General features: G+C 39.3%; 1 protein-coding gene across 7 annotated transcripts in view; it reads left to right on the top strand.

The window, feature by feature from the left end:
- Positions 1 to 20344, top strand: part of AKT3 (AKT serine/threonine kinase 3) — a 298656-nt gene that overhangs the window by 233433 nt on the left and 44879 nt on the right. For all 7 annotated transcript variants that reach the window (XM_034666651.1, XM_034666653.1, XM_019798522.2 and 4 more), the window contains 3 exons: positions 1232 to 1360; positions 12576 to 12790; positions 19570 to 19657. In XM_034666651.1, the coding sequence (XP_034522542.1) occupies positions 1232 to 1360; positions 12576 to 12790; positions 19570 to 19657 (432 nt within the window). The remainder of the gene's footprint in view (positions 1 to 1231; positions 1361 to 12575; positions 12791 to 19569; positions 19658 to 20344) is intronic.

Below are 20344 nucleotides of genomic sequence, written 5' to 3' on the forward strand. Positions count from 1 at the left end.
TGAACATTTAGTTTAGCCAGTGCTGTACCCAAGGGCTTAGGTCTGTTCTCATCTTTCCTTCGGTGAGTGTAACTCCCGTAAGTGTGTTTGGATTCTCGTGTATAAGACTTTGCATAATGTGACAAAGTATATACTATCACATTTCATATGCTTGATACCGGCTTATATTCTTATATGGAGTTCTGTTTTGAAATTGATACTGACTTCAGAGTTCAGGTAAGCACTGTCCTATGTCACCATGTGAAGAGGAAGTCTCTACTCCTTAAATAAGCTAATTGTCATTTATCCTGCTGATACATTTTTCACATGTGTTTCGTGCGTGTACCTTTAGGTTATATCTAGATGACCCAGCAGTCTTAGGAGTTTTGTCTACATAAGGCTGTAGGATCACAAGTTAGACCTCATAGGTATCTTTGTGTGATGATAATCGTAAGTTTGGGTTCAAATTGGGAGGAAAAGGTCAGTTATTGTTGTTATTTTTAATTGCATTGATTTTGCACAAACTCCTCCCCCCCCCTTATATTTTACAATTTTCACTTGAGGCAAATGATCTTGCTACTTGGTTAAGTCTTTAAAATTCTCTTCAGTGTTTTTGAATTAATGGGTTCAAAGAAATTCCAGTCTTATAATGTTTGTGCTATATATTTTCATTAACTCTTGAATGTTTGACTTTGATATTCTTTTTCTTTTTATGTTTGAAAGGGTTGGTATTTCTTTATTACAAAGATCTTCAAAAGAGGATATCGCCTTACCTTACAAAATAAGATTTAGGTTTGATTTACAACAACCACCAAAAAACATTTCTGTAAGTGAATATTTTATAATAGCAGTAGATTCCCAAGAGCCATTGTTGAAAACCATCTGTGTGTCTAGAAGGAGATGCTCGTCTCTTTGGGATGGTTTAGATCACAATTGATTAAGAAAAAAAGGGATTGCTGCTTGCTTTGAAAAGTTATTTAGGTTTTAGTTCTCAGAACTTACACAATAATGGTTCTTACTCCCATTGGTTTAAAAATCAATAATTTTGTCACCGTGACGTAGTTGATAAAACATATTTCTCTTTACACATGAGTTAGGAAGCTACAGGGTTTGGAAGTGCTGCAAGTTCTAGTAACAACAGCTATGTCCTCTTTCCAAAATACCTTACTCAGCATTCAATAACTTTTCAAAACAGTATTTTCCTATTTTTGAAAACTATAAAACAAATTATGTCGTTTTTCTTATTACGCAGTTGGAGAATTTGATGCTGGATAAAGATGGCCACATAAAAATCACGGACTTTGGGCTTTGCAAAGAAGGGATCACGGACGCGGCCACCATGAAGACGTTCTGTGGCACACCGGAGTACCTGGCACCCGAGGTGGGCCCCGCTTTGGTTTGTGGGAGAACTACCGTGGCCGTGTGTCTGCAAAGTAAACCACGTAGCATTAAAGAACTTTGCGCTACCTACTACTTTTTCTTAATTCTAATTCCAGCATAGTTAACATACAGTTTTATATAAGTGTCAGGTATATAGTGTAATGATTCAGCATTTCCTTGCGTGACTCAGTGCTCATCACCATAGTGGACTCTTATTAATCCCTGTCACCTGTCTCGCCCACCGCCCCCACCAACCCACCTCCCCTCTGCTGACCAGCAGTGTGTTCTCTAGAGTTCAGAGTCTTCCTGGTTTGTCTCTCTCTCTCTTTTTCTCCCTTTGCTCGTTTGTTTTGTTTCTTACATTCCACCGACACGAGTCCCATCTATTTTGCTCTCGCTTGTCTAGCATGGGATTATAGAGTAAGAATATGTAGCAATTAAATTTTATGAGCACAAAGGCCCTAACTTCAGTAGAGTAAGTCAGTTTTTATATTTTGGTCACATACATTTAATTTCTTGATTATGCCCATTTTGATTCATTTATTAAAATCAGATAATTGGATAGCATCGGCAGGAATGGTTGCAGTTTTATAAGCCATCTTGGATTTTCCTTCGAAACAAAGAAACAATGATAATTGACGTTCAAAGTATTGTGGATTTCCATACTTCATTTTGGGAAGTATTTTATAGGTAAAGTTAATGAGAGGACAGTAGCTACTTCTTGGAATTTATGCCAAAGCAAGTCCCAACCAGTGACCTCCCCATGCTGAGGGTTCCATAATAATTCACTAATTTGTTTATTCAACAAATATATATTACATGTCTACTATGTATTGGATATTTGTCTGGGTGATGTGGTTACAGGAGCAAGACAAAGACCCTGCTCACTGGAGCAAAATAATAAAAGTAAGTAAATACCCTGATGTCATCTAATGACTAAGAGGGCCAGGGAGAAAAATAAAGCTGGATAAAGGAAAGGGTGTAGTGTGGTGGCTATTTTAGATGGAGTTCAAATTACTATGGCCTCGTAACAAAGCACTCCAAATCCTAATGGTGAAAAGCAAGCGTTTTATGTGCTCTCTGCTTCAGAGGTGGGAATAGTCAGGGGACAGCAGCGATGGCTTATCTCTGCCCCATAGCATGTGGGGCCTCAGCCAGAAGGACTTCACCGTGGCAGGGTGACTGTAGCTGGAGGCTGATGTGAGGAAGCATCCTCACTCATCTGACAGTCGATGCTCCTGCCCGCTGCTGCCTTGACCTAGAGCCTCACCCTCGCCATGTGGTCCAGACTTTGGGTTCCACAAGTGAATGTCCTAGGGCACGAGTCACAAGCTGCTTCCCCTTATTTTGTTTTGTTTTGTTTGTTCACCTAGTAGACCATTAAGAAGTGTTTTATTAGTTTTTTCAAATTCCTTTTCATACTATATTTTTAATTATTTTATTGGAGTATAGACCACATACCATAACATTCAGCAGTGGATTTTATTATATTCACAGAGTTGTGCCACTATCACCACCATCTAATTCCAGAGCATTTTCATCACTCCGACAACAAAACCCATACCCATTAGCTTCTCTCCCCCCAGGCAGCCACGATCCACTTTCCATGTCTGTGTACGTGCCTCTTCTGGACATTTCGTATCAATGGAGTCCTATGATATGGGGCTGGTTATGTCTTTCACATAGTATGTTTTCAAGATTCATCCATGTGTTCAGCATTTTCTTGGTACTTCATTCCTTTGAACGGCCAAATAATACTCCATTGTGTGGATATGCCACATTTTGTTTACCCATTCAGCAGTCGACAGACATTTGGTTTGCTTCCAGTGTCGTTGCTGTGAACACTTGTGCCTGCGTCTCCTTTTATGGCCTGGTTCCAGAAACCACACATCGTCTCTGTCATAGGCTTCCTGGTTACGCGGTCTGAGCTGACACCAGTTGAAGTGGTAGTGACATCGGTTCCCGTTCCCCCGTTGTAGGAGATACTGTCGCAGCTGTCTGGAAGATACGGGCTTCTACAGACAGGATGCACAGGGAGCTGATGGTCGGCCAGACAGCTGAATGCTTAGAAGGACGCAGCTATTGGAAGTGGAGGGGACGAGCTTTCCAGACACGGGGAGTGGCTAGTATAAAACCCTGAGGCAGGAACGATCTCAGTTCCTCCCTCAAACTCTAAGAAGGTTGGTGTAGCTGGATCCAAATAGGGAGGCATTGATCTTTGATGGATGGATATTAGCTTATGGAACATGTGCTGAATATGTGTGCTGTATGTTTAGAATGACCTTTTATGATAGCATCCCTGATGGTTTTTTAAAGGTGAGGGGACTACGGATCAGAACTTCTTTTTAATGGAGTCTGTACACCGCAGGGATTTGTTGGAGAGAGGGTCAGAAGTCTCACTGGGTCTGTCTTATAAAGGCCACTCTTCCTTTTTTGACTACATGTGTTATCGCCCCCAAAAGCCACAATTTCAAGACCACTTATAGATGTAAATAATTATCATTTTTAGAGTGAATGCTTTATAAATGCTCAAAAGGAAAGGTAATTAAAAGAAATTAAGAAGTAGGGATACATAGAGAACCCTAGCATTCCCTATACATGTAGTAACTTGTATCAGTTTATTATAATTTTGTTTTCAGTTACAGAGTAAATTTGCATTCAAGAGTATTGTGTTATTATAAAGAAGTGCTAATAATCTGAAATGCAGCACATTTCCAAATACTGTTTTCTTGAGGGCTGCCAACAATATTGTTTTCTCTGTTTTAAAATCGGGAATTTAAGATCCTCCCATTTTTGTGATGAATTAGGTTAAAATTGTTGGAACACTGTTCCTTAATTATTCAAATATGAGATCATATTTTCTAGAATAGGGTTGTTTTTGTGAATGTCCCATGATAAACAAATCCTTTGTTTCTCTGGAGTTCAAGTAACCCCTGTGATCCCTGGGCCACGGATGATGCCATCCTGTATGGAGAATAACAAAATTAGTTGTGTCACAATTAGGGGAAATTATTTCTGAAGAGGATGAACACATTTTATTCAGAAGCAGATGATCTAAGAGACAGAGACACTGTTTACATGCTTATATCATCAGCTGAAGCACAAAACCAAGAGTTTCATGCAAGAAGAGTCTAGTTGTTGCTAAAGTGAAACTTCACAGTTCCCAAGAAATTATCGATTTCTTTTTAAAAACAAGCGAAAAACATTTCTGTGTGCTTTTCTTTTTTTTTTTCTTTTTTTTTTTTTTTAAGTATTACAGACATCTGGTCTTTAACAGCAGTTTCTGTACCCATGGCTGATGTGTGTTGATCCATGATTAGTCTGAACCCCTTTTCTCAGTCGCTGTCGTTACCATTTGGGGATGACAATTCCTGAAACAACTACTTCTCATGCAATTTAAATTCTTTCATTTTAAGTATTTGTGTCAATCATGGCATTTTTGTTAAATAGGGGCAACTTTGAATGTGTTTTCTCTGACTTTTAAGAATAAGAATTTGAAGTCCTTTCCTCCGGTCTCCGATATAGACCATTTCACTGAAGAACACTCTGGTTCACTCAAGAGTTACTTACAGAGTATTTATTAGGGGTCATGTGTTGTGTTAGGGGCTGGGAATACAGACAGTAAGACATCATTTTTGTCCTGAAGGTAGTTTTCTGTTTACTAGGGTGAGATATAGAGGCAGAAAACCATCATTACTGTGCAAGAAAATAATTGCTTTCCTGGAGTTGTGCCCAGGGTCGTGGGAGGAGAAGGAAGGGTGTGTCAGCCTGCTGGGAGGGTCCAGTGGCAGTGAATGGGAAGCAGGAAGACAGGAGGCTGGTCACAGAGATGCGGACTGGCACGCAAAAGAGTTTAGGTTTGATGTCTTGGATAAAGGAAAGTCACTTTGGCCTTGAGAACAAGGCAATAATGTGGCCAGACAAACATGATCAGAGTCAGAGGGGTGGGCAAGAGCACTTCAGCTGGAGCCTCTCACTTTTCTTGAACCTTGAAATTTCTATTTCAATGTCAGACTTTTCTCCATGGTGTGTAACTTGTAGTTGCTTATCAGACCTGGAATACATTTCTGGTTACTGCTTCTCTTGTGAGTGGCTCGCTGTCAGCATTGTCTCTTCCTATACAAGACCTGCTAACACATCACAGAGCGAGCTCAGGGCCTCCCGTGCCTCGTCTGGCAGTGGTCACCCTCTGCCTTTTACGTTGCCTTCGTCTGGCAGAAATGCCCCGCTCCTTAAAGAGCCACGAAGGCTATGAGAAGATACTTCAAAAAAGACTTAGCGATCAGGTCAAAGCCGATTGTTAACTGTCCACCATGTCAGACACATGGCTGGAGTTAACGACAAATTTTAAGTAAATGTGAGTTTCTTCTTGTGGTCGAGGACAGCAGGGAAGATGACTCTTACAGCGGGAAGATGCCATTTCTTGGAAAAAGAGTATTTACAAGTGTTTGTTCACTTACCTCTTTTGGTGAAGAGATAGAGATACTTGTTGGTAAAGGAAAAAAAGTCACGTCTTTTTTTTAAGAGGTTGGAGAGATACAGTCCTAGCGGACATATAAAGTATGCATTTAGCGTCCTGCATCTCTAAAAATGCATTCGGATCTGTGGTTTTAAATGAACGTGTTTTTGCTCTTTCTTCTATTAGAAAGAAAGAAACTTTACCTGCCACACATTATGGACGATCAGATATTTTGACGGGATTTTGTTTTTGAAATCTATACTGTATTTTCCACGTAGAAATTCTAAAAGAAATTGGAAATCACGTAGAAAATCTCACTGTTAAATTTTATTATTTGATTTGGCTCGCACTGACTCCAAAGCATTTTATGCAGTGCTAATTACTTAGTCTCAGCTTTGCCCTTGAGTTAGCAGTACCTGATCAACTTTCCAACTGTAAAACAGTTTGAAAATCAAATGTAGCTTACATGCAAGACCCAACAAAATTAAAAGTGTTAAGTACGTTTTGGCAGTTCACTTTTATTATGCCCAGTCCTCAAATGTACCAGCAGATAATCATCTGAATGTTAGTTATTTTTCACATGCTTATGTGATCACACAAAAAGTACATGCTAAAAAGAAGCAGATGGTGACAGATGGGGAAGGTTGAATAAGGTGGTTTTGGAAACCTAGAGAAATGCACTTCTGTAATAGTGTAAAAATAAAAATTATTTGATAATCAAGTTAGAACTAACAAAAAGATGGCAGAAAAATGGCTTGACTGTTGGAAAATGCATAGTACTGAGTTGTGGTTGCTCTTCAGAAAAAAATACATATATGTAATTTGATTTCATGTGAGTGTAGAATATTATTTTTGTTTGATGTGTTCTTCGTTTCCAGAACCTCATTCTTAGAAAACATTCACTTGCTGTCATTTTATTCTCTTGTCTTTTGAAGCCTACCACCTTTACTATCTTTCATAGAACGTATAATTTGAAAATACTGAAAGAGACCAGAATATTTTGCCGACGACTTTGAGAAAAGGGTTTGCTCGAAGTTATCATGATGCTGTAGAGGGAGTGGCACAAATGGACGTTAAATTTCGTACAAACGTAAAGCCACAGATTTACAGTTACTTCTTCCAAATGAGCTGGGAGCGCCCACAAATTCAGGATAAAGGTAGCTGCTGTCCTGAGTAGTGTAGATGGGGTGCGGGAGCGTTTGGAACCCGATTTGATTTAAATGTATGACATGGAATTTTAGGTATTTATCTTAAATAGAACAAAGAAGAGACATAAAAGAGATCATTTCCTGGGCTCTGTCAATATTGTCTTTCAATCTTAAGAGAAATGAATGAGGGGCGCCTGAGTGGCTCAGTCGTTGAGTGTCTGCCTTCGGCTCAGGGCGTGATCCCGGCATTCTGGGTTCAAGCCCCACATCAGGCTCCTCCACTGGAAGCCTGTTTCTTCCTCTCCCACTCCCCCTGCTTGTGTTCCCTCTCTCGCTGGCTGTTTCTATCTCTGTCAAATAAATAAATAAAATCTTAAAAAAAAAAAAAAGAAATGAATGAGTCCAAGGTTAGCATGTGTTTGCACATTTAATCTGTAGGTAAAAATAGGAGCACACAGTTACAGTTCACTTAGCCCTCGGACAAAATTCTACCATTTCTAACGTGCTGTGAAACTAAGTCTTCAAATGCCTAAGCATTTTGTAAAAATAAAAAGTTTTAGTGTCCTTTCTAAAACTCTGTGCAGCCCTCATATTTTATTTGTTAATGATTCCTGTAACACTCGTCTTCTTAAGGCCCTTTTGAAAACATTTATCCTCCTGAATGGCTCCAAAAAGGATCCATCAATATTAAGGGGGAAATTAAGTGAAAGAGCACAGTGATTAGTTCGTGTAGAGGTTGTCCAGATTTAAGGGCCTGTAACTGTCACGAGTTGGCTTACTCTTTATACTGTTTCTGGGTAATATTAAAAATCATCCCACTTTCTCCCCAAATTGGATATTATTTAAATATGAACGAAAATAATATTTCTAGTCCAACCTTTACTGTCTCTCAGGGTCGGTAAGTTGCAGCTCCTCCTTCCTTGGCGGTCCGTCCGTTCCTGTAGCAGCTAGTTTTCACCTAAAGTTCTTTTCAGTGTTGTCTGGTCTTTTGGCTTCAACAGTAGGAATATTTGCATTCAGTGCTTTGGAAAGATTCTAGGTGAAGCACAAAATTCAATCTGAAATTCTCTGAAGCATGAGAACAGAGACAAAACTCAGCCCCCACTGGGCACATACTCGCGATTACCTGTAGTATTTCACAATGGCTGTTTTGACTTGGGTGACAAAGGCCCAGTTTCTTGAAATCCCTTGATGGCTGTTGCTCCAGGATAAAAGGGAAGTAGAGAACTCTCTGGGAAGACGTGTGTAAGTAGGAATCAGTCACTGGCGTACCCGTGTAGCTTTTCTCGTGTTCAAGCATGTTTCCTGCTCCAGCCAGAGATTGCTTTCGAGAGGACGCTGTGAGTTTATACTTGTGTGTAGATGCGAGGAAGTAACCATACAGTGTACAGCCCTGCTCATTCAGAGCAGATGGCATTTACCTTCAGCCTCGTAAGAATTAACGGAGCAGTTGAGAACTGGGGACAAAATACGTATCTATGAAGAAAATACCAAGGAACTGTGGAATTCATAACTCCTATGAAATACAGTCTTCTAAAGCTGCAATACATTTTAGAATCTGGATTAGAAGACTTAATTGGTCTTTTTTTTTTTTTTTTTAAAGCAGACTCCTCTGTTGTGAAGAATGTGTAAAGGATTTCCATAAATGAAAAAGTATAGAAATACGTGTTTATATAGAAAACACACACATATCCGTTACCTGAAATACAAGGTTACCAGGGGAAAAAAATTCTTTTTTGAATTAGTGGTAAATTGGTTCATCCAAGTTCGCAGTTTACTTTCACAACATAGGTGTGCAGACAGTTTGTTTGGATGTTTAATTTTTCCCCCATCTGTTCTGTCTGGATTATTGATTGAGCAGCAAGCCACTCCGGGGCATACATCCCCTCCTTATAATTGCTTGCCTTGGGTGTATTGTGTGGCCTGGCGGCCAAGCCGAGAGAGGTGTTCCTTCAACCTTCCAGTAAATCCTCGTTGGTAAAAGAACACTGGAGTGGATATGGTGTTTGAAAGTGCCCATTAGCCAAATAAATGCTTACATTGGGAACTTTAACTGATGGTATCATTTTAAAACTCATAGTTTATTATATAGTATCATCCTTGAAATTAGTAACCATTCAAGGGCTACTCTTGCTGATTTTTGTTTAACTCCCCCTGGCTGTTTTATAAATGGAAACATCTACATCAACTATTACTAATATTAACCAAATGTTATCAGAATATTTAATAGTAATGGACTCCTGCTGTGACCTCCTTGAAACCGGTTTTATTATATCAGAAAATGAAGCAATCTCTGGCTCCTGGTAGAAAAATGGAAACTAAGCCTTGTTTCCCAGTGTTTGGGTTCTGTTTGGATGTTGAGTTAATGTGACCTCTTATCATTGTTGAATATTTACATTACTTCTGGTGTTCCAGATCTCCTCTTGTCCCGTATGTCTGTCTTTTGCATTAAATGTAGTTACAAAGTAAGGCTACATCTGTGGTGACAGACAATAGGGCACGAAGGAAATACCAAATGTCTGCATTCATATTGAAACCTTGAGTTCAGTTGAAAACATTAGTAACAGTGATTTTGTGGAAAAGAGACACTTTCTTTAGACTAATCCTTAAAGAGAAGTCTTTCAGCGGATGATTGCTCTAGGAGCAGGTTTCGGTAAGGCGGGTAGTAATGGAGTTGAAATGCACTTTGCCATTGTTGTGCCTCTGCGTTACCAATAATCCCACCTTTTGGATCAGCCCTCCTGATAACCAGGAAGTAAATTAGCCTTTTGTCTAGGGAAAAAAAAAATCATCAGAGGTAGGCAGAAGGAATTGCAACTCTTAGGTTAAGGAATATCAATTTTGTATGTTACTGTAATTTGAGGGGAAATATGGGCTTTGAGTAAGGGAGGAAAATTATCTTTAGAAAATAATATGAAAGAGTCTGTGGATTTTAATTCCACTTCGGAATTTCTGGAGCCTTTGGAAGTACTGTGTTTCGAGATGATTTAGATTTAGGGAGAGAGAAGGGATGTTGTCTGAACAGTGGTAACATGTTTTATGTTCTGTACCCACATGTAGAATAGTACAATCAGTTTTCTTTTTATTTCTTGTATATTTCATCTTCCAGCTGTTTGGAGGTGGGAGTTGAACAGCAATCTTTCTTTTAAATTGAGAACAAAGACTCTTAGATTAAGAGGGCTGGCTGAGTTTTTAGGGATTTTTCCTCCTCAGCACTGCTGGACTTCACATGTCGATAAGATACAATATATTACATCAGATTTGTTCTGTTTAAAGTAATACAGCAAACAGTTCTAATTGTAGTGTGATGTATCTATATATTCATTAAAGCACGTATGTTCAGAAGCAAAACCTCTTATTTTGAGAATCAGTGTTCATTTTACAAAGGGAAATAAAAAATATACTTTATTTTATCAAACAGATTTTTTTACAATGATTTTTCAGTTGCTTATTTCTCTTCAAAAATAAAACCCTTTTTTTATGTACTCACTTTCCCTTCTGGCTGCAAACCAGGTATTTAAACAAAAATAAAGGATTGCCAGTTTTGCCAGCTGGGGATGAGAACCCGGCTGGTGAAATGTGGGTTCGGGAAGCAGTTAATCCAGCTTTTATGCTTTTTATGGTTTTATGAAAAAAAGAGGTTAAAAACCACATTTGGCTCTTTTTCGCCTGTGCCACTGTTTTGTTGGTGTTGTAGGAATTGAATAAAAGGTTACTTAGATTTTAAAATTGTGTGCCATTAGGTGAAATCCTGGATCTATTAGATTCGGGCCCACAAACAGTCCATTGTACTAATTGGACAGGAGATAGATTCTTGAATAATCAAAAGTCACGGGTATTTAAAAATCATACGTGCAGCTTCTCCTTTCACTGAAGTAAGCGTTCAAAAGCCGGATTCTTCCTGCTGCTTTTCGGGTTATTTTTTGTTTTCTCTCTGTTCTTCTGTTACTCATTTCGAACAAGTAGAAATTTGAAACATTTTTAGCCAAAGACGAAAACTAGAATTTGTTCTTCCCCCAAATATTTTGCTTAGTTTGTTATTCTACAAAAGATTTTTTGGAAAAACGTAGGAGCTGGACTTGTGTTCATATGTTGCTAACACAGATCCTGTGTTGTCTCGGAACCGTGATGCAACTGAACTAGGAATCTTCTTATAACATTTGAAAAACACTGATGAAGTGGTCTTTAAGTAACAGAGTTTTTCCTCAAAATTACATTCTCCATGCATATAATACCCTTTCATAGTATTGATAGGTAATCGTGGTATAACTGTCAGACATACCATGTGCAATTCTATGAAATTATTGGTAAATTTTAAATAAAAGTCACATGGGAGTAAATCTTCAACAACTTATTTACTCAAACTAAGAGAGTTTGGAACATGTGCACCACCAGTTACAAGATTGTTTTCAATCAGTAAATTTCACAGGTATGGTTTTCTTGCTCTATTTATCCCAAAGCCAAGAGAAACAGATAAAGTGGTCTTTAAGAATATTAAATTATATAATAATTTAAAATAAAATATTGAAAGATCCTGGGGCACCTGGGTGGCTCATTCGGTTAAGCGTCTACCTTCGGCTCAGGTCATGATCTCAGGAACCTGGGATCCAGTCCTGTGTCAGGCTCCCTGCTCAAGCGGAGAGTCTGCCTGAAATTCTCTCTCTTCTCCCTTGCCCCAAACCCCGCTTGTGCTTTCCTTCTCTCTGTCTCTCAAATAAATAAATAAAAATTTTTAAAAAATATTGGAAGATCCAAATAAATGAAGAAAATTGCATTGGATGAGGAACATCCTAATAAAAAGGTAAAAATCAACATTTTCCTGAGACAAATTGTGAATTATTATGCCCCAATTTGGATAGGTGGCTCTGCTGTAGCCTAACTGACACTGTCCTATCCTTTCTTTCGAAATTTATTTTGCATGGAATGTGTTTGGGGAAATAAATTGAAGGGCATATACCCAGAGACGTACTGCGCCATGATTTTTGTTCTTTGTGCTTAACAGAAATTTTATTGTGAAGACACACCCCAAACAGTAAATCTTTATATTCGCTTGGTTGACTATTTCCTTAAAGAGCTTCAACACGCAGGGGCCTCCAGAAGTTTCCAGCTTGATTGTCCTGCTCACTGTGCCGGGAACCTATCTGTATGACTCTCCGCACATGACTCCCGTCCTCACAGTTTGACCCGAGTTCCTTAGTTCTTCTCCATGGCTCCTTCTGTATTTGGTCAGCACGACTTACCTCCCAAGTTACTTGAAGTCTGCGTTAGTGGAACCAGAGTGCAAAATTAAGTAGGCCTACGAGAAAACGTGCAGATACGCAAACCATATTTTGCTTGAGCCTTAGTCACGGTTCACTTGGAATGTGCTGTGTGGTCTGACCCCTTTCTCCTACACTGGCCACTTTGGGACGTGGAGTGAACATTTCACGTATCTGATGTGATTCGTATCTTTTGTGGGGTACTTTCTAGTTTAAATGTCAAGAGGTCAAAATAGCCTACCTAGGCTTTGCAAGTTGGGATTCACTGTGATGTAAGAATCGTCCATTTGGTAAAGACTGCTCTAAAAGTTTGTGTGTAATAACAAATCTTTTTGCTGGCTTCCCTTTTAGGTATTAGAAGACAACGACTATGGCCGAGCCGTGGATTGGTGGGGCCTGGGGGTCGTCATGTATGAGATGATGTGTGGGAGGCTACCTTTCTACAACCAGGATCATGAGAAACTTTTTGAACTAATACTAATGGAAGACATTAAATTTCCTCGAACACTCTCTTCAGATGCAAAATCACTGCTTTCAGGGCTCTTGATAAAGGATCCAAATAAGCGGTAAGCCACAAATAACACTTGATGGGTTACAGACGAATGTGGGTAGAGACTGTGATATGGAGATTAATTCAAATATAACCAACTCCAGGCAGCGGCGTATTTGGTGTAGACATCTTCCCACTGAAATACGGACTTATTTTTAACTGCATAATACAGAACATTGTAAAAATTTCCTCAACTCTTTCCTAACTTGGAAATTTTATGCAGATTTTACCAAATAAGGATTTTGAGGGTTTCTTATCCATATTGTGAGTGAACAATTTCTTAATTGCCCTGGTACTTGCTGTTTTGGGGATAGAAGTATCCCCCTTTTTTTTTTTTTTCTTTCAGTCTCTGGGCCTTTTTATTTATGCTAATTTACATAATAAAAAAGACAGAACCTGCTCTTTACTCTCCTCCCATCCCAACCTGTGTTAACACATCCAACGACTTTTCTTTGTTTGCCATTTGAAGATACGCTCTTCCCGTGGTGTGTGGCTGAGAGGATTAATGGCAAAATATCTTTACACACTTTGTATTTCTTTTGTAGCTACAACTGTGACCTGAAGAATCCTACAGCCCTTTGCTTAATTAATCAGTGAGCTGTAGTGTTCTTTGTTCGTGTTTCTATATTCATCTACACATACAATTTGAAGGTCATGTGTGAAATGACTACTAATGTAAAAATGTCCCTTAATCTCTGTTGCGTCTGCATGTATATGGCCGCCCTTCCCTGCAGGCGGATGGACGCATCAGCATGGCTCTGAAAATCACTGAGATATGAAGCATTTTGAGGATAGATTTCAAGATTTTATTGTCAAATCATCCCTCACATAACGTGTTTTTGCAAAGTTCTGTTTTTGGTTGCTGCTTGTTATGTATTTGTTGACGGACTGACTTAATGAAGGAAGGAATAAATGAATCCTAAAATGTGGGTTTTGTTTATCTTAGAGATGGTCTCCATCACACACTTGTAGCTTCTAAATTTACGAGGAGCATAATTTTACCTTCAGGAGAAATAAGCAAATATAATGAAAGAGACACCATCTTTTTGCTTCTTGAAGAACCTTTCAGAAGTGTGTTTTATGATCCTGGTAATGGAGACCTCACCTTGTATTTGTAGAGTGACTTCAGGTGCTCTTTCTCAGGGCATTTGGATATCTGTTGTCCCCTTTGCTGTTTCTGTGGCCTTGTAGAGTTGATAGGTTGATATTATTCTCATTTACATTTGATTGAGGACAAAACTGAGGCCCAGGGAGGGTTAAGTGATTTATCCTACAGAAAATTCCTGTGGAGCTAGAATAAGTCAACTTTCTTGGTGCCTACTTGATATTTCTCCTGTATCTTATTTGCAATGTACCTGCTTCTCAGTTGGTTCAGGTTTTGAAATGTGTTCCATTTAGTGTGATTATTTCACAATTAATGTAACACTTGCTGATAGGTGATCTTTAAACAGAGCTAGGATTTCCATTTTATCTATTGATTTGGGGATCTAATATTTGGCTTAGATTTCAAGGGCAATGAATTTTCAGCCCATCCTTTCGTGACTCCTCCAGGTAGCTCTCTGACAGGCTTTTCCTTTCCGGCCCCTCTATACATAGCTGGTAGAACAAAATGTATTTGTGGTTCTCAGTCTGTGTCTCATTCATTTTCCTATTTTCTCCCCGCCCTGGGGGGGGGTAGCACATAGTAGATACTTTATAATTGTTGAGTAAATGTGAGGTAAACTTCTAGAATGTTAGTGGCCTGATGTGTAGGACAACTCCTGAGGGTTTGTCCATCCAGAGGTTGGTATTATCTAAAGGGAAGATAGGGTATTTTCTTTTCTTTACTTTTTTTTATTTTTAAGATTTCATTTATTTATTTGAGAGAGAGAGAGAACATGAGCAGGGGGAGTGGAAGAGGGAGAAGCAGGCTCCCCGCTGAGCAGGGAGCCCAATGCAGAACTCGATCCCAGGACCCTGGGATCATGGCCTGAGCCGAAGGCAGATGCTTAACCATCTGAGCCCCCCAGGTGCCCTGGGAAGATAGGGTATTTTCAATGACTTGCTGTTTTCATTTAAGGTAGATAGGTGAAGCCTCTCCACTGTTGCATTAAAATATCGGGAATGCAAGAACGAGCAAGACAAAGCAGCTCTGCTGGTGGTGTTCACGGAATAGTACGGGATACAGAACTCGTATTCACAGAGGCTCAGGGCTACCTACAGATACCTGTTGAAATTATTAGCTCTGTCTAAGGAGCTAGAAGGGTTGGAGTCTGCAGGGGTGGTGGTTCATGCAGAGAAATTGACATGGAAAGGAATCTAGAACATGGCATTTGAGAAGTTCAGCAACTAGAGTGTAGAGTATGAGTTGGGTAATGTTGGGAGATAAAGCTGAAATGGTAGATTGCAAACACCTTGTGCTTCTTAGAAAATATTTATCCTTTATTCAGAAGGGGATGAAAAACCGCTGAATTATGAAAAGTAAGAGGTGGTGTAATCGGATTTGTGTTACGAAAGGTAACTCTGGCAGCTTCGTCACAGATGGATTAGGATAGGGAAGGGCGAGGGACTGGTAGGCAGAGCCATTGGGAACGCGTGTGGGTTGTCCAGAGAAGAGATGGGGTCCTTCCAGAGGCAGTGGTAAAGGAGCGGTCAATGGGACTTTGTGAATAAATTGTGAGGAGGTGGCAGGAGTTGGGGTTGCCTCTGTGGTTTCCAGCTCGGGGGACTCCTTTGGAGAATGGGGTGTTATTAAGAGACAGGGAGCGCAGTCAAAGGAGGCTTGTGGGAAGGATGCTGATACTCACTTTGGCTGTACTGAGTCAGGTCTGTAGGAAAACCTAGACAGAAATGTGAAGCCAGGGGCGCCTGGGTGGCACAGTGGTTAAGCGTCTGCCTTTGGCTCAGGGCGTGATCCTGGCGTTGTGAGATCGAGCCCCACATCAGGCTCCTCTGCTATGAGCCTGCTTCTTCCTCTCCCACTCCCCCTGCTTATGTTCCCTCTCTCGCTGGCTGTCTCTATCTCTGTCAAATAAATAAAATAAAATCTTTAAAAAAAAAAAAAAAAAAAGAAATGTGAAGCCAGCAGCTGAAAATCGTACCAGTGCTTAATAGATACACAGTGGCTGAATATATGGTTTGGAGCCCCATTGACGTCTCAGAGGCAGCTGGAGCCATGGGAATAGTGGGGCGAGTCTAGTACAAAGGGAAGAAGGCCTAGAATAGAATCCTGGGAAACATCAGAATTCAAGAGGTAGAGAGAAGAGAAAGAGCCACTAAAGGACCCTGAAAAGTCTTTGGAAATGTCGTAAGATAGCATTATGATAGACCTCATTATTCTTCCTATTCAAGTATTTTAAATACTGATGAATTTTTCTGATACTCTTTAGTGAATTTCTCTCACTTCTACCAAAGAGTCAACTACCATTTTACCTTTATTTCTTATTCTCCATCACTTTATGCTCATTCTATTAGTATCTTTTTTATCCTCCTATGCGTAGTTTATAGGAAGAGCATGACCTCACGCTGCCTTCAGTAGCCCCAGGAAAACATACATTCCATGATGTTCCTAATAATGAAGAATCCAAAGTAGCTGAGGATTTAGTTTGGCGTTCTGACATTGGAGTTTACTATTCTTAGACATAAATATCTTAGTGCAAGGCGTATTTTGATATTATTTTGAAGTCTTAGATTGTATATTAGGGAGTCATTGACATTGAAATTTTTGACAGTTTCACACTTGGAGAACGCGCGTGTTAAAGTATCTCTCCCAGCTTCTAAAATGGCAGTCTGAGATTCTATTCTTAGACTTCGCGTAGTACTCAGGGCTGATACTTGAGTTTTTTATGTATTTGATAAATATAGATTAAATGCTGGCAATGTCCAAAGCCAAACTATTGCTAGAGAACAGAGGGGTGACAAAAAATGAATAACTGAAGCTGGATTAAAACCTTCTGTTTACAAAATGATGATGGTTCTGTACTCCCACCTCCCCCACCATCTCCTGTGTCATTCAAAATAAAAACAATAGCGTAAGGATAAGAAGGTACAGCGAGCTTCTGAGTTTCCTCATTCAGACTACTTTGATGCATACTTGGAGATGTTAGATTCTTTTCAGAAAGACATATTTTGGTGTGTCTGCTTTTCTGGCTCCCTAAGTACAAGCTCAAAATGCTTTTTGGATTATCCAGTCCTGATCTCTGCCCTCAAAAGAATTTGCAGCCCAGCCAGGGAGGGCCATACAGCACTTGGAGTAGATGAAGAAAGAGTGAGACCAAGGGGTGGAGCGCTGGCATTAGCTGAATATGGACCTGCCAGTCAGAAAGCCCTGTATATGAACACCGCTAGTACCATCTGGTCCAGTCTAGAAGTTCCCTGTCAGCCTTGTGGTTCATTCCATACGATCTGAGACAGGAGTCTTAGACTGTGGGAACCATGGATCATCACCACAGATGCTCAGATACCGGCTCGTCGTTTTTTCCATTCTGACCGTGTGTCAGGGAATCCTGGTTTCTTCCCCAGTCGTGTGTTCCTTATACCTAATAATAACCAGCACCATTAGGTTGTATTATCATTTATTTATTAGGACCTGTTTGTGTTTCTTCCTACCCAGTGGTGTGTGGGAGTTGGCATGTACCAACTCATAAGAGCCAATTGTTGTGTTTGAAGGATTTTGTGACCTGGTTGTTGAATATGGTCATTATTAAAAATCAAATTATATAAACTTAAAAATCAAATACATTAAAAACAAAGGTAACAAATACTCCTAATAATTTTGTTACTCTTCTCAGTGCTTTTGAGGTTACTTTTATCTGTCGTGTCTGTACAGAAATACTAAAGAATGGTTTGCTTCTGCTCACCTCTTCCCCCTTCTGTGTTGAGTGACATCAGGTTCCTAACTTGAAATTGGCCACGGGGGCAGTGTTTACATCACCCAAATTGGCAAACTTCGTAAGTCAGGGCTTGCTTTATGGTTTTGATGATTGTTTAGGTTTAAGAAACAATAGGGAAGATGTTAATAACACAGATTAGATTTTATTTTTATTTTATTTTATTTTTTTAGAGAGAGCAGGAGGGAGAGGCAGAGAAAGAATTTTAACCAGGCTTCATGCCCAACGCAGAGCCCAACACAGGGCTCGATCTCACAACCCTGAGATCATGACCTGAGCCGAAATTGAGAGTCAGGCACTTAACTGACTGAGCCATCCAGGTGCCCCACACAGATTACATTTTAGAGTTTGTTCTGTCTGTATCCATTACACTGTGAATAGCACACAAAAATGAGGAAACAGTCTTCCACTGTTCTAAGATGATTCACCATTTGTCAAGGAAGTCACTCATATAGCTGACAAGCAAGCAAAGAAGGGCTGACGTGTGTCTTTGTTGTATCACTTTCAAATTAGTCTTCACCATAAACGGAAGGATCAGCCAGTATTCACATTGGGAGAAGCCAGTTAGTGGTTTTTGAGTTCAGCAAAACAAACAGATGTTTTCTGTGAGCATCAATTGGCTAATTTAGAGTAAAGGGCATTCTATATTTTATTATTCTTTATAAATTTTGTGCCTCGCATCCTTTATATCTGTAAAATTCGTAACAAACATGTATATGTAATCTGCGTGTGTAATATCACGCATGCGTCATTTTCCCCAGAGAGCTGGCTGTTGAGCCTTTGCGGGCAAGCATGGTTCCGTGAACAAGACCAGAGAAAGCTTGTTCTGTCAATCCAGATTTAAACAGATTGCTTTTCCTTTCTTTTCCCTGTTCTTTCCCCATTCTTTTTTTTTTTTTTTCTTCTTCCCTTACTCTCTTTCACTCCCTCCTTGCTTCCATCTGGTTTGTTTTGTTTTTTTCTTTTCTCATTCCTTCTTCATAGTGACTCGTATGCTCTATATGAGACTGAGGAAGCCAGAAAGTACCTGAATTTCATACTGTGCCAGCTCTCTGTTAAGTAGGAGTACCTGCAGAGATGGGGGAGCATCTCTCAATTCATAACGTGTATTGCAACTTGCATAATAAATTAGATTGCAGTGATATTTCATAGATTAGCAATGTCATTTCTGTGGAAATTCACTTGAGGTATGAGAATAGCCCCTGAGTTTCTATCTATTAGCAATACTGTACAAGTTGCTTTTTCTAACTAATTATTTAGTCATTTCAGAATTTATGGTAACAGGATGTAGTCTGACCTGAGTCTTAACCAAAATAAATTTGGTTTATAGAATTGACTGTGGTAATTGCTACCATTTGTTGTGCTAGATGCTTACCTCTGTTATTTCAAACCCTTGCGGTGACCCACCAGGCTGGGATCATTGTACCCCCTCTACAGAGGGGACACTGGGACTAAGCAGTGTCTTCCTTGTCACATAGCTCGTAGGTGCCAGAGCTGGTTGCCTATTTCGGTTTTGTCCCCAAAGCCTGCACTCTTTTCAGGTACGACATTGTCCTGAGGCTACTTTTTTTTTTTTTCTTTAAGATTCATTTATTTGAGAGAGAGAGAGAGTACGAGGTGGGTGCGGGGGCAAGGCAGAGGGAGAGGGGGAGAGAATCTCAAGCAGACTCCCAATGTGGGGCTTGATCCCTCGACCGAGATTGTGACATGATCTGAGCCAAAATCAAGAGTTGGGTGCTCAACCGACTTCTTATTAATAGCACATTAGGTAAATAAGATCTGACAGCAAAAGCTTTTTATTGGTACGGCTCTTGATCTCAAGAACTATGTATACCACAGAGAATTACATTTCGTGAACATTTTCTTGTTTCCTGTTGGGCTTATGTAAATGTCTTAATGCTCTCTCACTCTTGTTTCTGTCTCTTAGCCTTGGCGGGGGCCCAGATGATGCAAAAGAAATTATGAGGCACAGTTTCTTCTCTGGAGTCAACTGGCAAGATGTATACGATAAAAAGGTAGGTTATTTTCATGGAACAATCTTTATATTTTTTGGCTAAAATGAATTTACGACCAAAAAAATTTTTTAAGTGAATAAAATTCAATGATATAATGATATTTTTCATTTTTACTGTACATATAATTGAATATAATATTGAACTTCTTAGCCCCCAAATTTATTGATGATTCTGACTTCCAAAGTGCATCTTGAAATGTTATTCAGTATGGTCAATTGATTTTTCTTTTATCGCAGTAATGTTAGTTTGCTTCTCATTGTTTCCTCAATATTAAGAGAAAAAATAAAGACCCCAATGTTAAGTTATTCTTTAAGAAAACTATCAAAACAAAATCAGAATGTTTTTCCTTATCCTTATGTCTTTAATTTTAAAGTGAACTCTACAAATTTATTCATACAAATCTTACTTGAAAAGGAATTAAAAACACTTTAGTTTTCAATATTTAACAAAGGAATAGATATCTTTTCTTATTTGGGGGTTCTTTGTTATTTGAAACTGAATTTTAATGCCCACAAAATGGATGGTACTAATTTTGTAACTTTATTTTTATTGTAATCTTATTATTTGTTTTTAATACTGTAATTTTTGCTTAGGACAGGAAATTATTGTGTCTAGTCCCTTTTAATCTTTGTCTATTTTATTTCTACTGTTTTCAGGTATTATTAGTACAGGCACTGATATTGATTT

This window comes from Ailuropoda melanoleuca, chromosome 8 (assembly GCF_002007445.2).
Source record: "Ailuropoda melanoleuca isolate Jingjing chromosome 8, ASM200744v2, whole genome shotgun sequence".
Lineage (NCBI taxonomy): Eukaryota > Metazoa > Chordata > Mammalia > Carnivora > Ursidae > Ailuropoda > Ailuropoda melanoleuca.